The 16144-nt window shown below is 47.4% G+C and overlaps 1 protein-coding gene across 13 annotated transcripts; it reads left to right on the top strand.

Moving 5' to 3' along the window:
- The first annotated feature begins 206 nt into the window (after positions 1-206).
- On the top strand, positions 207-13269 carry Sf1 (splicing factor 1). 13 transcript variants are annotated; one of them, XM_015478208.2, is made up of 13 exons: positions 210-379; positions 3661-3736; positions 6734-6886; positions 7075-7164; positions 7499-7682; positions 7954-8069; positions 8167-8274; positions 9580-9760; positions 10023-10296; positions 10630-10689; positions 10804-10983; positions 11728-11932; positions 12367-13269. In XM_015478208.2, exons 1-13 carry the CDS (start codon positions 298-300, stop codon positions 12494-12496), a joined length of 1839 nt encoding a protein of 612 aa, XP_015333694.1. In that variant the 5' UTR covers positions 210-297; the 3' UTR covers positions 12497-13269. The 13 variants fall into 13 exon arrangements, with proteins under 13 accessions (XP_048645063.1, XP_048645062.1, XP_015333686.1 ...); XM_015478202.2 differs by having other exon boundaries at positions 10635-10689; positions 11728-13269; XM_015478201.2 differs by having other exon boundaries at positions 10023-10300; positions 11728-13269.
- Positions 13270-16144: the final 2875 nt, after the last annotated feature.

Raw genomic sequence — 16144 nt, 5'->3', positions numbered from 1 at the left:
TCTAGAAAAAATTTTGAAATGTGAAATATCAACTTTCCTGACCCAGAACCAAGTACCCTTGTAGTGGCCGTGTTTTCATCTCTGACCTTTGAAGTTTGTTTTTCCATTCTTTGCCATTTAAATCTTAAGTGGAGTTCTCAGTTTCAGAGTGTGCTGACATTCTGCGTATATATCCTAAGAAACCTGAATTGCCTGTTGGTAATACTGTGCAGGCTTATATTTGCACCTGATGGTCTTTGTCTGCCTTTAGACTTCCCAAGTAAGAAGCGGAAACGGAGCAGATGGAATCAAGATACAATGGAACAGAAGACAGTGATTCCAGGAATGCCTACTGTTATTCCCCCTGGACTTACTCGGGAACAAGAAAGAGCTTACATAGGTAAATACACGTTCTGTATCCAAGTGTATTTTTAGATGATTATTTATTCTGAGTGCTATATCTGTCGAAAGTCCTATAGTTTTTTTTTATTATTATTATTGTTATAGAGACAAGATATGGTCAGATGTATTCTCATGTCATTGGTATAATGTCAGGTTTTGCTCAGCAAGTGTTGCATTTGTAGTTCCTTGTTTTGGTCTGTTCATAACAGCAGTGTTCTCCACGAGTGCCAGGAAGGGTTGAGGGCCCCATTTAGGAATGAGAATAGTCCCCATTCCAGCAGCCCACCTTTTTCAGCTGCTGTTCATTACCAGTTGGTGAGGTGAGTGTCTTGTCTGCCTCTCTGGACAGGCCCCAGTGGAGAACACTGCAGGTATTGTAAACCAAGTACCTTTTTCACAGCATGGCCTTTCACCATAATTTCATATTTCTCCCTTTCCCTAAAATGTGGTTTTACTTTTTATAGGTTCTTTCTGAAAAGGAAAAAAACAAAAACAAAAACTCAGTTTGAACAGTGTTCCTTGACAGTGTGTTTACAGTTCACCCCTTTTTACCATTTTCTTGAATTTAACCTTCCCTTCAGCATCTTCTGGTTTGGCCTCTGGAGAGCTGTCTTAAGATGAAGGCTCTTGTATTTACTTCTAAAGAACTCTGCTGGGAAGGGGATATTGCTTGATACACAGTAAAAAGTGGTAGCTTTCCCCTTGATATTTCACGACTATCCACAGTGGGATTGAAACTAACCTCAAAATTACTTTAAGAAAATAATATAAGGTCTAATGCAATCTTTATATACTTGTCCAACTGTCTCAGAAAGTATGCTTGATAACATATCCTACTAATCAAGTAAACATCTCTCTCTTTGCCCGCTCACCCCCTTGGGAGGAAATTAGGGCAAAGACATCTTAGGCTTTATGAGGCTGTGGCCTTCCCATAAAAGCTTCAAGGCCCCATGGCTTAATTTTGGAGAGGGTTTTAATTTTGTGGTTTTTATATTATTGCGGGGAGGTGCTTTGTTTCTGGTACTAGGGATTGGACACCCGAGCATTTTCTGTTTCTGAATTACATCCCAAGCCTTTTCTTTAACTTTATTTTTTTAAATTAGTTATTATTTTGGGTACTGAGGGTTGAACCCAGGGGCGCTTAACCTTTGAGCCACATTCCCAGCCCTTTTTTATATTTTATTTAGAGACAGGGTCTCACTGAGTTACTTTAATTAAATTGCTGAGGCTGTTCTTGAATCTGTAGTCCTGCCTCAGCCTCCCGAGTTGCTTGGATTAGAGGTGTATACCACTGTGCCTGTCTTCTTTAACTTTATTTTGAAACGGGGTCTCATTAAGTTGGAGAGACTGGCTTTGAATTTAAAGTCTTCCTGCCTCAGCCTCTTGAGTTGCTGGAGTCTTAGGTGTATGCCACTGTATCCAGTAATTGTTGAGAATTTTGAGGTATTATAATTCTGTATGGTTTGAGGATTTAACCCAGGGGTCCTTTACCATTGAGTTACACCTCCAGGCCCTTTTTAAATTTTGAGACAGGATATCATCTGCCTAGAACTTGATCCTGGCCTTGATCTTCCTGTGTGTCCTCACTAGTTGTTGGGATTATAGGCTTTCTATCTCCTTTTTCACAGTACTACTAAGACTTTCCCCACTCTTCCTATCTACTCCAGCCTACTCACTTGTGTCTCATTAGACCAGTGTGGGACTTAACAACCTTGTGGAATGCCTCTAGTGGAGTCATAGCACAAGAATACAAGCAGACCTGAAAATGGGGACAACAGACTCATTCTTTACAACTTGATTTCCTCTCCCTGTTGGCCTCATCAATGCACTGAGCCCTAAGGGCTGTTTCTAGCCATCATCAAAGTGTAGATAGAATCCAAGCAGAGATTGGTACAGGCCTCTGATCCCAGGAAGATAGCAACACTTTTTATAATTTCAGTATCAACTATTTATTCAGCTCAGAACCCACACCCCCACAATCCACCTGAGAGGACTGCCACATCATTGACTGAAGTCAAAAGTGTCTGGCATAAAGGAACTTGCAGAGCCATGTCTTACTCGCCTTCTGTCTCTCACAGTGCACAGTGTCTTGTCCAGGGTGCCCCTAATATTGTCTTTTGTATTAATGGATTTTCATTTCTTGAGAAGTTCAGTGTGAGGGTGTGGTATATATCCCTGTGTGATGTACTTCAAATTAGAAGGTATCTGGGGTTAGATGTACATTAATATATCTAGGAGCCAACTCAACTCTAATCCAACCCAGTTAGCCTTGCCCTTGATAGAGGTGCCTACTAAGAACTCTGAGATGCTGCAAAGGTAAGAAACAGGTGGTTGATTAGTTTGTTGAAGAAAGTACTCTGGCTCTGCAGTTCCTATTATTTTGGGAAATCAGCTGTGTAACATTTCCCTGGATTCTCTGGCAACTTTTGTGAAACCCTCATCTCTCTTTTGGGTACAGCCTCAGGTCAAGGCCTGAGGGCCACGTATATTCTCCTTGATCCACACTTTGCATCTTCTACATACCTACTCTCCACATCAATAGCAGGTCTGAAAATAAACTCCTAGCACCTTATGCCTATTGGTGTATGAAGATAAAACATGATTTTCCATTTAATGTTTGCATAAAAACCACAGGTATGGGAGACCTTTACTAGTAACAGGTCTGGATGTACAGAAAGTGTATGTATAAATTGCTATAAGATGTCAAATTGGTTATTGAATGTATTGCTTGTTCAGAAGTTTAAAACCTGGTCTTAATTGAAATGATATTTGCTCAACTGGTATTTTTCTTTGTCCCATGTTAATTGGGTCTCACTTTGGGCTATGTTTAATATTTCACAAAGAAAAATTAACTTCGCAAGTCTTGCCCTCAAGTAATTTGATGGGAACCAGGTACCGGTGATATCACACAATGGGTGTTGGTTTGGGGTGCCAATTGTAATAAGCAAGTGTTGGTGGGGAGGGAAAAGTGAACACCTCCTGATAATTGCTTTTGATGTTAGCCTTAGTGAACAGTCTTTATTGCTAACCCCTCTTCCAACAAACGGTTTGCTTCCTTAAGTGATAACCATTTTGAAGTGAAAAAATAACCTATAGATGTAAGTGGACTTCTGCCAATAGGTGGTTGGGGGTTTTTGCCTCAATGTGTTCACTGATCAATCAATCGTCCCTTTCAAAGTCTCCGAGTTCTTCATGCTTGTTGTTGAGATTTGAGATGTTTTTTGGTAACATTGTCTTTTTTCCATCCTTTTTTTTCTTTCCTAACCTGGTTTCTTCCAGTGCAACTGCAGATAGAAGACCTGACTCGTAAACTGCGCACAGGAGACCTGGGCATCCCCCCTAACCCTGAGGACAGGTTGGGAAACAGTTTTAACCAGCTGACAGTAACGCTTTTACCTTTTTCTCAATACATTTTACTGGTGGCAACATTGTGTCAGTTCGATAAAATCCTAGTTAAAGAGACTGGTGGTCTGACCATTCTGGGGACTAGGGTTTAATTAGTAAATGTATGTGGTCAGTCAACAGTTAGAAAATTGGAGTTTTAACTAAAAAGAATAAAAAGTTACATAAAAATGGACAACTGGTTTCCAATTGGTAAGCATGTAGATTTAACCTGATTTACCCACCCTGAGGGACAGTGAGAGGTGGCCATTAACCTGCCTTTTCAGTGCCTGCTTTGGCTGCAAGTCCAGGGTGTAGTTTTTCTCACAGGTACATGATGCAGGGGTTAAGAGTATTTTTGAGCATCACTGAATTAAGCGTGGCAGAAAATTAGACCAGCTCATTGATACACTATTTCTGCTTAAGGTTTTGAGGTGGTTTTAAAAGTAGGTGAGATTTCTAACCAACTTCCTTCACTGCCAATTAATTTTCAGCCTTGGCCATTGCCTGGGGGTTTGGGGAGGGGCCAGTATATTCTTACCTCACCTGTTTTGGGAAGGCAAGCAACCAATCCTAAATTACTTTTTTTTTTTTTTTTTTTAAGGAATGTGGGCCTCAAACAGCTGTGGTCATGTCATTTCAGTTTATAATTGTCTCTCACCTCTAAAAAGTAAAGTTTATGTGAGGGAGATGGACTTTTTAAACTGAAATTGTATTGGCTGATCTTTGAACAGCTAACATCTGATCACTTAATAAGATAGTAAACCTTCCTCTCACTGAAATACCTCTTAGTGCATGCAGCATACTTAAAAAGACTTTGCTTTAAAAAGTAGTGTTTTTGGTTTTTGTTACCCAGTCTGGCTCATTCAGTCAGGAAGATGATAGAATGGCTTTACAAGTCACTCACGTGCATCTTTCTGCTGCCTTTTGCCAGGAAACAGCTTCGTTATTTCTCCATGTTGACTCTCTAATTTTACTTAATAAATCCGTTATATTTTTACCTGTAGATTTTGGTTGGAAGATTGTGTTATGTTATATTTCTTTTTGAAGATTTTTTTTTTTTTCTTTTTAAGATTTCCATTGTAGGTTATAGACCACAAGTGTTTAGTTGTCTTTTTGGCCTTTTCCCCTTTAATAATGTCTACAGGTTACAGGCAATTCCTCTAAAGGATTGAGTTTTTAACAAACCTCTTTGCTTCCTGGAGAACTGGGATTAGAATTTAGTTGATGTGCCCGATGCCTATTCAGGTGAAGAAGTCCAGCCAGCCTAACCTCTAGATTATTAGCTTTTGCCTTTCACTTCCACAATTTGGGAAGAGGTTAAACTGTGAGGCCTTTAAATGGCCAGTTTGGGACTGGTACAACTTGTTCTGGTGATTAGCCAGAAGTGCTCAATTCTAGACAGCTATGGGGTGGGCATAGAAATGTCAAGCATGTTAGAAATAAAACCAGAGCAGGATTTTTCTTCCCTTGCACTTAGTTTTGAAAGAGGCCCTAATGCCTGATTGGTTTTGCTTTTGAGCCCAGGTTGGAAGGAAATGCATAAGTTTCTTTCTTTAATAAGATTATTTCTTAAGAAGGTATATCAAAATTAAGCCACTTCATATGCTATTTTGATGTTATTTAACTTGCACAGTTAAAGGTGTTTTAAAATCTCTTGTAGACCTTAATGTGTAAGATGATAGTCTAATGAGCTGGGGTATGTTTGCCTGTGTTCACTTTCACTGGATTGTGCTAACAGTTTATACAAATGCTAGAAACGGAGGTGTCATTTAGCCGTCATTAGTCATGAACAAACCTGACCTTTTATTCCATCGTGTGTGTGACGTGGTATGACATGGTTACCTTTAGGCTGAAGACAGTGGGAGCAGCCGAGTTCAGTCCTTGCTCTCCATCTAGGCAAGGTTCTCTCAACTAAACCAAGGGTGTAGGAGTCTGAACTACTTTCAGGATGTTTTTTTAATAACCTGATCCACATGGTCTTTCCCTTCTTGCAGCTGCTACTAAATTTTCATACAGAATATCAAGCTATGGTCCTTTTTGTAATCTTAACTCAGAATTCTAGGAGTGTGACTTCTCTTTTTTTATTACCGCAAAATCCAGCTGTGGTAAACTGACCATTTTATCATTACTATTTTTTTTGCTTGTAGCATCAGCATTTTACTCCTTAAAAAATGAGAGAGAATAATCTGCTTTCTGGACTTGTAAACTCTGGCGGAGAATCATAGGTTTCCCCCTTGCTGTTGGCAGGTTCAGACCCTAGACAAGTATTTGACCAAATCTGCATTTGCAGCTCTAGCAGAAGCTGCTTTAGCACTTTAACGGTTTTCTCCATCCAGACTCCCCACCTCGAACAGCCAGAAACAGGTTGTCTCCTGGGCCTTGGACACAGCCAGCCAGGCCATTGAAGGAAAAGCAGAGACGAAGCCTTGAACCATCTCTCTCCATTGTGGGGACCAAGTAGCTGCAATAGCTTGAGTCCCAGCTGCTTTGGGTGAAAGAGCTCGTGTTCACTATGTGTCAGGGGTACAAGTGCTCTTCCTGATAGGCATGAGCTCTCCAAGAGAGAATGTTTCACCTAAACTCGGGTTTCTGTGGTTAACCAAGTTGGGATAGTGCATTTTTTTTCCCAAATGAAAGAAAAATTATATTTGGCAAGGAGACTCCTGTGGATGAAACTGTCCTTGCCACTTACAGTCCAGAGATTTCCCCCAAAGGACAGACTCCCCCCCACATCACTTTTAGAAACAAAACCTTTTTTTTTTCCTTTCTCACACACACCCCAGTCCCCAAAATACTAAGCCAGCTTCCATTTCCCCATTCCACACGATCTCAAATAGCACACGTTATGGTCGGTTCCTCCGAAGAGTGTTAGGGTCTGAGAGGCAGAGGGGCTGGGGAAGACTGTTATAGTCCATGTGGGACTGAGGGAAGTAGGGACAGAGCAGTAACGGGGGTCTGTTTCCCACAGGTCCCCTTCCCCTGAGCCCATCTACAATAGTGAGGGGAAGCGACTTAACACCAGAGAGTTCCGTACCCGCAAAAAGCTGGAAGAGGAGCGGCACAACCTCATCACAGAGATGGTTGCCCTCAACCCTGATTTCAAGCCACCTGCAGATTATAAGTAAGAAGAGGGACTAGGTCCCTTGGGACAAGGTTACATGCCTGTCAAATGTGACCTGCTGGGGCAGTTTTGGTACTACTCACCACTTGTACAAGCTCACCCATAAATAATACTGGTGTTTAGTTTTAGAAAAACTGGGTGATCTCATCTGGAAATGTGCAGAGTTGGTGACTGTCTTTCTTCTTTAGACCTCCAGCAACACGTGTGAGTGATAAAGTAATGATCCCTCAAGATGAGTATCCAGAAATCAACTTTGTTGGGCTACTAATTGGGCCCAGGTGAGTAATCACTAGCTTATTGGGGTATAGAATTCCTTAGAGCCTAGATGTGTCTCCTTGTGCCTAATTGGGGTGCCATTCATTGGTTTTGTTTTAGTAAGGCATTGACTTTGGCTGAACTAGGCCATTCTGTGAGAACTCTTGTCAATATTCTCTTTTTACTTCAGAGAAAGAAAATCCTCAGATTCGCTGTGACTAGCTTTACCTTAAAGGGCACAGAGTTTTCAGTGGGAAAATTTGATTCTCTATAGTTGCAGTTTTCCATCAATTTGCACCCAGCCCAGCCTCTGTCGAGTGTGAACTTGAGTATTAACTAAATCCTTTATGCCTCTAGAGGGAACACCCTGAAGAATATTGAGAAGGAGTGTAACGCCAAGATCATGATCCGGGGGAAAGGGTCTGTGAAAGAAGGGAAGGTTGGACGCAAAGATGGCCAGATGTTGCCAGGGGAAGATGAGCCACTTCATGCCCTAGTCACTGCCAATACAATGGAGAATGTTAAAAAGGCAGTAGAACAGGTGAGTGATGAGCCAAGAAAGGAAACCTCTTAATAGAAATCTGGGTGGTGGCCCAGGCACGTAGCACGTAGGCAGCTAGCTGCTACTCTCTCTCTCTTTTTTTTTTTTTTTTTTGTACTGGGGATTGAATCCAGGGGCACTTTTCCACTGAGCTAAGTCCCCAACCCTTTTTACTTTACAATAGGATCTCAGTTGCAGGGACTGATCTCAGCCTCCTGAGTCATTGGGATTACAGTTATGCATGACTAACTTCTCGTTGTGTCTTCACTAGATCAGAAACATCCTGAAGCAAGGTATTGAGACCCCAGAGGACCAGAATGATCTACGGAAGATGCAGCTTCGAGAATTGGCTCGCTTGAATGGTACCCTTCGGGAAGATGATAACAGGTAGTGATCAGTTGAGAGGAGTGTGCAGAGACCTGAAAAAGCTGTGCAAGTGGAGAGGGTGTTCACAGCCTTTGAGTTGATTTTCTCTTCTCAACAGAATCTTAAGACCCTGGCAGAGCTCAGAGACCCGCAGCATTACCAATACTACAGTGTGTACCAAGTGTGGAGGAGCTGGCCACATTGCTTCAGATTGCAAGTTTCAAAGGTGAGGGACTAGCTGTTCTATGGGTTTTCTGGTAACCAGTGACATACAAGATAGTTCTCTTTAGCACATGGTTGGGTGATGGTGTGATTGATAAAACTGAGAAGGATTAGAAACAATCTTACAGAACAACTCTGTTTTATTGTTTGTCTTGTGTCCAAGAAAACCAAAAGGTTTCTATTCTGATTATTTAGTACTAGGGATTGAACCTCAGGGGAATTTTTATCACTGAACTATATCCCCTGTCCTTTTTTATTTTGAGAGGGTCTTGCTGAGTTGCTGAGGCTGGCCTCAAACATGGCATCCTCTTGCAAGTCACCAGGATTATAGGTGTGTGCCACAGGCCCAGATTGGTTATTATAATGTTTTCACTGAGGCTCAATATTAGTTCACTGCCTTTGCTGCTTAAAGATTTGTTCAAAGCTGGCAGGAGGCTGAGGCAGAGGATCTCAAGTTCAAGGGTCCAAGCAACTTAACTGAGATCCTTTCTAAGAATTTCAAAGACTAGGACTGAGGTTGTAGCTCAGTGGTAGAGCACTTGCCTAGCATGTGTGAGGCACTGGGTTTGATTTTCACTCAGCACCACATAAAAATAAAGGTATTGTGTCCATGTACAACTAAAAAATATTTTTCAAAATTTGGGGGCCAGGCACACTGGTGCACACCTGAAATCCCAGCGGTAGGAGAATCGAGAGTTCAAAGCCAGCCTCAGCAATTTAGTGAGGCACTAAGCAACTTGGTAAGAACCTGTCTCTAATAAAATACAAAATAGGGATGGAGAATGTGGCTCAGTGGTGGTGCTCTGGAGTTCAATCCCTGGTACCCCCCCCCAAAAAAAAAAAAAAAAAAACCCAATTTGGGGATATAGCTTGGTGGCAGAGAATCCCTGAGTTCAATCCCTAGTATCAAAAACAAACAAAACAAAACTGACTACAGAATTTGACTATTTGTAAATCAGCCCTTGACACCAGCATTTCTCTAAGGCTTTGTTAAGGTTCTTTCTGGCAGTTGCCTAGTCTTGGAGAGACTCTTTGTTTCGTAATGGGCAAGTAGGATTTGATGAAACTGGAGAGGGTGAACCTGTGTTCTTGTGACTATCAGGGGCCTGGTGCTTCCTCACCAGTTCTCTTGGCCCAGGGCTTCTGCTGTGGCAGACACTGGCACTCTAGATGAGGAAATGGCCCTGAACCAAGGAGCTGGTAGGACTGTTTACACTATATGCCTAGTAAGAGGTTAGAAAGAAAGGGTGATCTGAGGGCTGAATCTTCAAAGCTTCCCCTGCTCTCTGTATCCCCCACCCCACTTCAGGCCTGGTGACCCCCAGTCAGCTCAGGATAAAGCACGGATGGATAAAGAATATTTGTCCTTGATGGCTGAACTTGGGGAAGCTCCTGTCCCAGCATCTGTGGGCTCCACCTCTGGGCCTGCGACCACACCCTTGGCTAGTGCACCTCGGCCTGCTGCTCCTGCCAACAACCCGCCTCCACCGGTGAGCCTTGGGGGAGGGTTCTTTTGGCCTGGTCCCCTAGTCTCTTCCTCAGAGACTGGAAGCTATGGCCAAGTGCTTTGGGTGGAGCTGAGTGATGGACATGGATGGCAACATTGTTCTTCCGGAATGTCTGGCCAGTGGGGGACTTCTTACTTTGGGAGGCCTCTTGTGCTTTTATCCTGGTCCTATGGCATAGCTGGAAGAACAGTGTTGCCATCAGGGGGAGCAGACAGGGACGTTGGCCGGAAATGCTCTCACGTAGTCTCTCATGTCCACCACCCAGAGCCGCCCACCCTGGATGAATTCTGGCCCTTCAGAGAGTCGGCCTTATCATGGCATGCATGGAGGTGGTCCTGGCGGGCCTGGAGGTGGCCCCCACAGCTTCCCACACCCATTACCCAGCCTGACAGGTGGGCATGGTGGACATCCCATGCAGCACAACCCAAATGGACCCCCACCCCCTTGGATGCAGCCACCGCCACCACCGATGAACCAGGGCCCCCACCCACCTGGGCACCATGGCCCTCCTCCAATGGGTAAGTAAGTGTCAGACCAGAAACCTTGGGGCTCTGGGGTAAGCACGGGCTTCTGTCAGGGTCCCTGTGAGCTGAAAACAGCTCTCACAATGGCTTACTAGTGCACTGGGCCTACTGGCCTTGCCAAGTCTTGGGTTCTAGAAGGAGCAAGACTATCTGAGTAAGAAGTGCCTTGTGCATGGGGAGGTCTAGCACTGCCTCCATATGAAGACTTTTCAGAGCTGCTGTCTCAAGGGTAGTATTCAAGCTATGTGACTGAGGAAGATGTTGGGGGGTGTCTTCCCTGGCTGGTTCAAATGTCCTGCTAAGTCCCTGCTCTTTCCTTCCATCAAGATCAGTACCTGGGAAGTACGCCTGTGGGCTCTGGGGTCTATCGCCTGCATCAAGGAAAAGGTAATATTGTCTGCTTGCTGTGGGTCTCCACCTAAGTCTGTGTTAAGTAAGCAGGGGCTCTGGCCCAGGTCCCCTCCTTCCCTGAGGCCTCACCCTTCTTTGACCTACCTGCAGGTATGATGCCGCCGCCGCCTATGGGCATGATGCCGCCACCGCCGCCGCCTCCCAGTGGGCAGCCCCCGCCCCCTCCCTCTGGTCCTCTTCCCCCATGGCAGCAGCAGCAGCAGCAGCCTCCGCCACCCCCTCCGCCCAGCAGCAGTATGGCTTCCAGTACCCCCTTGCCATGGCAGCAAAGTGAGTGCAATATTTTGGGCTTGTGGGGGTGGGTGGGACAAGGGTTGGGGTTTAGAACAATAAGACCTCATAGCTCACACACCTTGGGAAGAGACTCGCTCTCGGCTGGGGGATTTGGGAGGCAGAAATGGAAGGGGCCGCCTGGCCCTGGGGGTGTCTTGGGGAGGAAAGCTGATGTTTGGTGTGGTTGTGTCTGGGGAGAGATTTGTGGGGGTCTGGAGGGGAGCCTGCAGTTGTAGGCAGGGTATCGGAAGTCCAGGCTCTGCCAGCTGAGTGAACTGCTGGCTGGCCCGTCTTGTACATAGGGCCGAGTGGGAAGGTGCATGCTTGCTCTGGACGGGGTTGTGATTGGGCCTGAGAGACTGCAGAGAAGGGACTGGGCAGTGGGGAGAGAGCAGCTGTGGCCTTGAGGTTGAATGTGCCGTTCGGTGGTGGCGGCGGCTGGGCGGAGGGACGTCAGAGCCGGTTCTTGAGTCTGGTACTTTTCCCTCAGCCCCTCCAGGGGCATTGGTGACAAAGGGCTTATGCTGTTAAGCCCAGAGACATTGAGGCTGACCCCAGGGTAGTCCTGCCCACCCCTCCACTCCCCATCACCAGGACAGCCCTGCCCGCCCGCCCCCCACCACCGTACCGCATGCCAAGCAAGGAGCAGGCGCCCCTCGCCCCCCATCCCAAGGCAGCAGCCGCAGAGAGCCGCGGTGTGCCCCCCCGCGCGTGTGACCTTGGGCTTCTTTACCACCCCAGATACGACGACTACCACCACGAGCGCTGGCACAGGGTCCATCCCGCCATGGCAACAGCAGCAGGCGGCTGCCGCAGCTTCTCCAGGAGCCCCTCAGATGCAAGGCAACCCCACTATGGTGCCCCTGCCCCCCGGGGTCCAGCCGCCTCTGCCGCCCGGGGCCCCTCCCCCTCCGCCGCCTCCGCCACCTGGTTCCGCCGGCATGATGTATGCCCCGCCCCCTCCTCCTCCGCCTCCCATGGACCCTTCTAACTTTGTCACCATGATGGGCATGGGGGTGGCGGGCATGCCACCCTTCGGGATGCCTCCAGCTCCCCCACCGCCTCCACCACAGAACTAGACTCGTTTTTTAAGAAAATATATATTATATAGAGAGAGAATTGGTCTCGTTTAAACACACGCCGAACCTCACCATATGGAGCCAGACATTGGGACGCACGCATGTGATTGTGTGTGCACGCATGTGTGTGTGTGCACGCACCGGGCTGGGCCAAGCGACTGAGAAATCGCTTGGGAACGGGCAGGATATAGTAGGGGCGCCAGCTTGGGCTCTCCTGGCGCCCCGTAGCATCGAGTGTCTTCTTTGTCTTCTTTCTCTCCTCACCCAACTCCCTTTGCCTCTCCCCAAACCGGGCCGCCAGGATCCCTCCCCGCAGCGGCGATGGCCCGAGCCATGAGAGTGAGGACTTTCCGCGCCCATTGGTGACCCTTCCAGGCAGACAGCCTCAGCAGCGCCCCTGGTGGACAGGATGGTTCGGCAAAGCAGCCTGAGTTATTTTTGTGGACGGAATCGGAACACGCTGGCTCCATATCGTGAAATTTTTATTAATTTTTTTCTTTTTCTTTTGTTATTTCCTTATCTCTTCCTTTCTTCAGACTCCGTCCAAGGAGATGCTCTCCCCGGTCTTCTGCTGCAATTAGAATCCTTCCCTTCTCTCCATTCCTCCTTCTCCCCTTGCCAAGAAGAGGGGAGCAAATGGTTTTAGGCACAGGCTTTGACTATTAATGTTAGGCTGGGGGGGGTCCTTTGGTTCTAAGTGTTTCAAGGGTCCATAGCCACCCCTAAAGACGTTTGTCTTAAATTTTTGAGTAGCAGTTTATCTCTGCCACCTTGTCAAAGAGACTTGTGAAGTTGCCAAGGGTGGCTTTTCATAACCATCCTTCACTCCTGCCAGCAGTAGGGACACAGCTGAAGCCACCTTGGGCTGGCCTGCCAGCCCAGAGTCCTTTCCACGCTCCCCGACCACCTAAGCTGCCACAGAATCCATTTGTTCCTCTCCTTCCTGGAAGCCTTCCTCTTTTATTTTAGTCCCGAATGTCTGAATGTTTTGCAGTGTCTAGGGGTTTGAGCCCCTCGTTCTTTGTTCTGCTTCTCTCCCCGCCCCTTCCCTCTTCATGGAGTGATTATGTTGACAATAATGTGTAACGCGCGTTCTCTTCACTGGTTTATCTACAGAAATTTCTCTGGGCTTTTTTTTCGGTGTTTGATTCGACACTGCACTAAAGGGGGGTGTTCCGTTGAATAAAAGAGCAGTGTGGTTTTCTGGGTCTGTTTCTTTATTTTCTTTTAACCCTCTGCCACCACCCACAGTGGCCCCAAGGTTGCCATACTTTGTTTGTGTTCAGCATCTGGCCCCTGTTCCCCCTTCTGGAGTGAAGCCATGGGACATTAATTAAGGAAGCCTTCCACCTGCTCCCTGCGAGACTGAGTTTCCGGGAGTGGAGCGTGTGGGTGGCCCCTCTGTCTCTGTCTTGTTTCTGGTTCATGCACTGAGAACCAAGCTTACCCCATATCTCTCTCGTTTGTCCTTTTGAAGGCCTTTCCCTGGCACTTGGACCCCCACATTTGCTAAGCTCCAGTGGTGACTTGTGCCTGCAAGCTGCCACCTGACTAAGGCCCTGGGCCTGGGGGGCCATCAGCACTAAAGGTCAAGCCAGCTAATCCTGCCTGTCAGGCATAGTAGCTAAAATTAAAACCGCCAAGTGGCTTTTTTTCTTTCTCTGCTGGTGGCTCACGGCTGCCAACACTGTAGGCTTGGGGAGTGGTGGGGGCAAGATAGCGCCCTACCTTGTGCTTTGTCAGCAGCACATCTTCATGGAGGGTATTAGGCTGGCTGTTTGTCTGGGGCTGTCATGGTACCTGTTGTGGCATCAGAAAAATTGTGTTACAAGTCCATGAGGTAGTGAGGCTCTTGGCCACCCTCTGCTGCTGTTGCTTGGCTATGCCACTCCTGGGAAGAGCCACCTTAGAACTGGGCTGCTCTCCAGTTTTGAGCTGGGGCTACTTCTGTTCCCTGGAGCAGAGCCGGCCATCTGGGCCTGTCCAGGATGCTGTGCTTAGCCACAAGCTGCAGGGATTGACGAGTGCTTGGAAGCAGGCGAGTGGGGTGGGCCTCCCTAACTGATCCCTAAACTAGAAAAGGGTGAGCCTTTGCTCTTAATTGACAGGAGTTGGGACAGGGCCTTGGAACCCAGCTACCCTCTTTGACCTTGGCTTCACCTCATTGCTTCCCCCACAGGCTTGGTTTCCCTGGTGGGCTCATTGGGCGGTTAATTAGCTCTTTGAAGCTCTGGAAGCAGCAAAGTGGCGCTATGTGGGTTTTAGAAATAAAAATCAATAAATGACTTAACCACAGCCCAGCTTTCTCCTCCGCCTCTCTCCTGGGGCCAGCTCCATTCCTGTGCTCCCTCCCTCTCGGCCCCCAGCCCACAGCTTTTAAGGTTTTGGAGAGTAACAGTGGCTAAAAAGGCATCCGTCCACACGAGTGGAAGCTGTTGGTCCTGTTGAGTGGCGGCAAGCACCTGCCCGGTGGCAGTGTTTGGGAAGATGGGAAACACTTGTCTACCTGCCTTAACACTACCTTGGGTGCAAGAAAGACCCACCCTCCTATTGTGACAGGGCTGTTCTGGTTTCTGCTGCTGCAGCAGTGAGCATCCCAGCTCCTTCGAACTTGGCCAGGGGCATGCCAGTTGGGAAAGGTCAGCATCAGGGCTCTGTTACTGAGACTGGGCCAGACACCCTGCAGAAACCCAAGATTGGTCCAGGGAGGGAGGCCGAGTTTCTGCTTAGAAACCTGAACATGAACAACCTCCACTTGGTTCAGGTGGAAAAGTGAGCTTTCAGGGTTCATGCCCCTGGGGTGAGGGGCAGTTTAAGGAGAGTGGAGAGGATGGGAAGCTGGAGGTGACTTTGAGCCTCGGGGCTGGGGGGGGGTTGACATGCTGGGCTGGGGTGTGCAGAATAAAGGTGGGGCCCTGTGGTGGTGTCACCCCAGGGAGAAGAACCTGGAGACAGTCCAAGAGGGTGTTGTGCCACACAATGGGAAACCCACAGAAAAACCAGAGCTCAGGTGACCTGTAGGCCAGTACCTGGAGTGCAGGAAGATAAGGCTGGGGTGGGAGTGGGGCCAGCACCAAGCAAGGTACCCACCCACTAACCTTGGTGTCAGGTAAGGTGGGGATGGTCTGTTGGAGTCGGGTCCTTGGCAATAGGCTGAGTTAAGTCTTGGAGGCAATAAGGGGCAGTGGAGTTTTTGTGACCCCAGCATGCTGCCACGATCAGGGTGGTGAAAATCTAGATAATGACCTCAGGCTTGTCAGGTGGTGACTGCCAAGAAATCGGCTCTGCCACAACCCTCTAAGGGAGAATGCAGGTCAGGGCCACCTTACACGGGGCCATGCCAGAGGCTAGGTGCAGCCGAATGCAGAGATGGGGATTGGGGCTGGGGATGTGGCTCAAGTGGTAGCGCGCTCGCCTGTCATGCGTGCAGCCCGGGTTCGATCCTCAGCACCACATACAAACAAAGATGTTGTGTCTGCCAATAACTAACTAACTAAATAAATATATATATAAAAAAAAAAAGAGATGGGGATTGAATTGTGAAAGGGAGCTGCCGGGCATTTTTTTTTTCCTCCATTAAAAATGGGAAATAGGAGTGGTGGTGCACACCTATAATCCCAGAGGCTCAGGAGACTGAGGCAGGAGGACTGCAAGTTCTAAGCCAGCCTCAGTGGCCTGGGGGATGTGACTCAGTTTAAGTGTCCTGGTACCAAAAATAAAAGGAAATAGTGCCTCAGAAACTATGCTTGAGGCAGTGGGTTCCATCCTCTGTACCACAAGGAAAAAAAAAAGTTGCCACTGTCTACCCAAGTGCTATTCATTGTTTTCTTGATCTCCTGGAAATGTGGCCTCCGCATCCCCCAAATACAAGCAGGCCAACACCCCTCTGTCTGGGGCAGGTGGAAGAGTGGAGGCCTTGCAAATGGGCCTGCACTGCTGCAGCTTAGTCAACAGCTTGGTTGTCCTGAAGCAGACTCAATAGCACCCCTCAGCTGCCCAAACCTCTCTGACCTGCTGCTTTGGCCCTCAAGTATAAAAGCCAGTTCTTCCCCTGGACTAGCCTGCCACCCTGGGAGGCC

The sequence above is a fragment of the Marmota marmota genome, unplaced genomic scaffold (genome assembly GCF_001458135.2).
Source record: "Marmota marmota marmota unplaced genomic scaffold, marMar, whole genome shotgun sequence".
Classification (NCBI taxonomy): Eukaryota; Metazoa; Chordata; class Mammalia; order Rodentia; family Sciuridae; genus Marmota; species Marmota marmota.
This window is presented reverse-complemented; position numbering and strand designations above follow the sequence as displayed.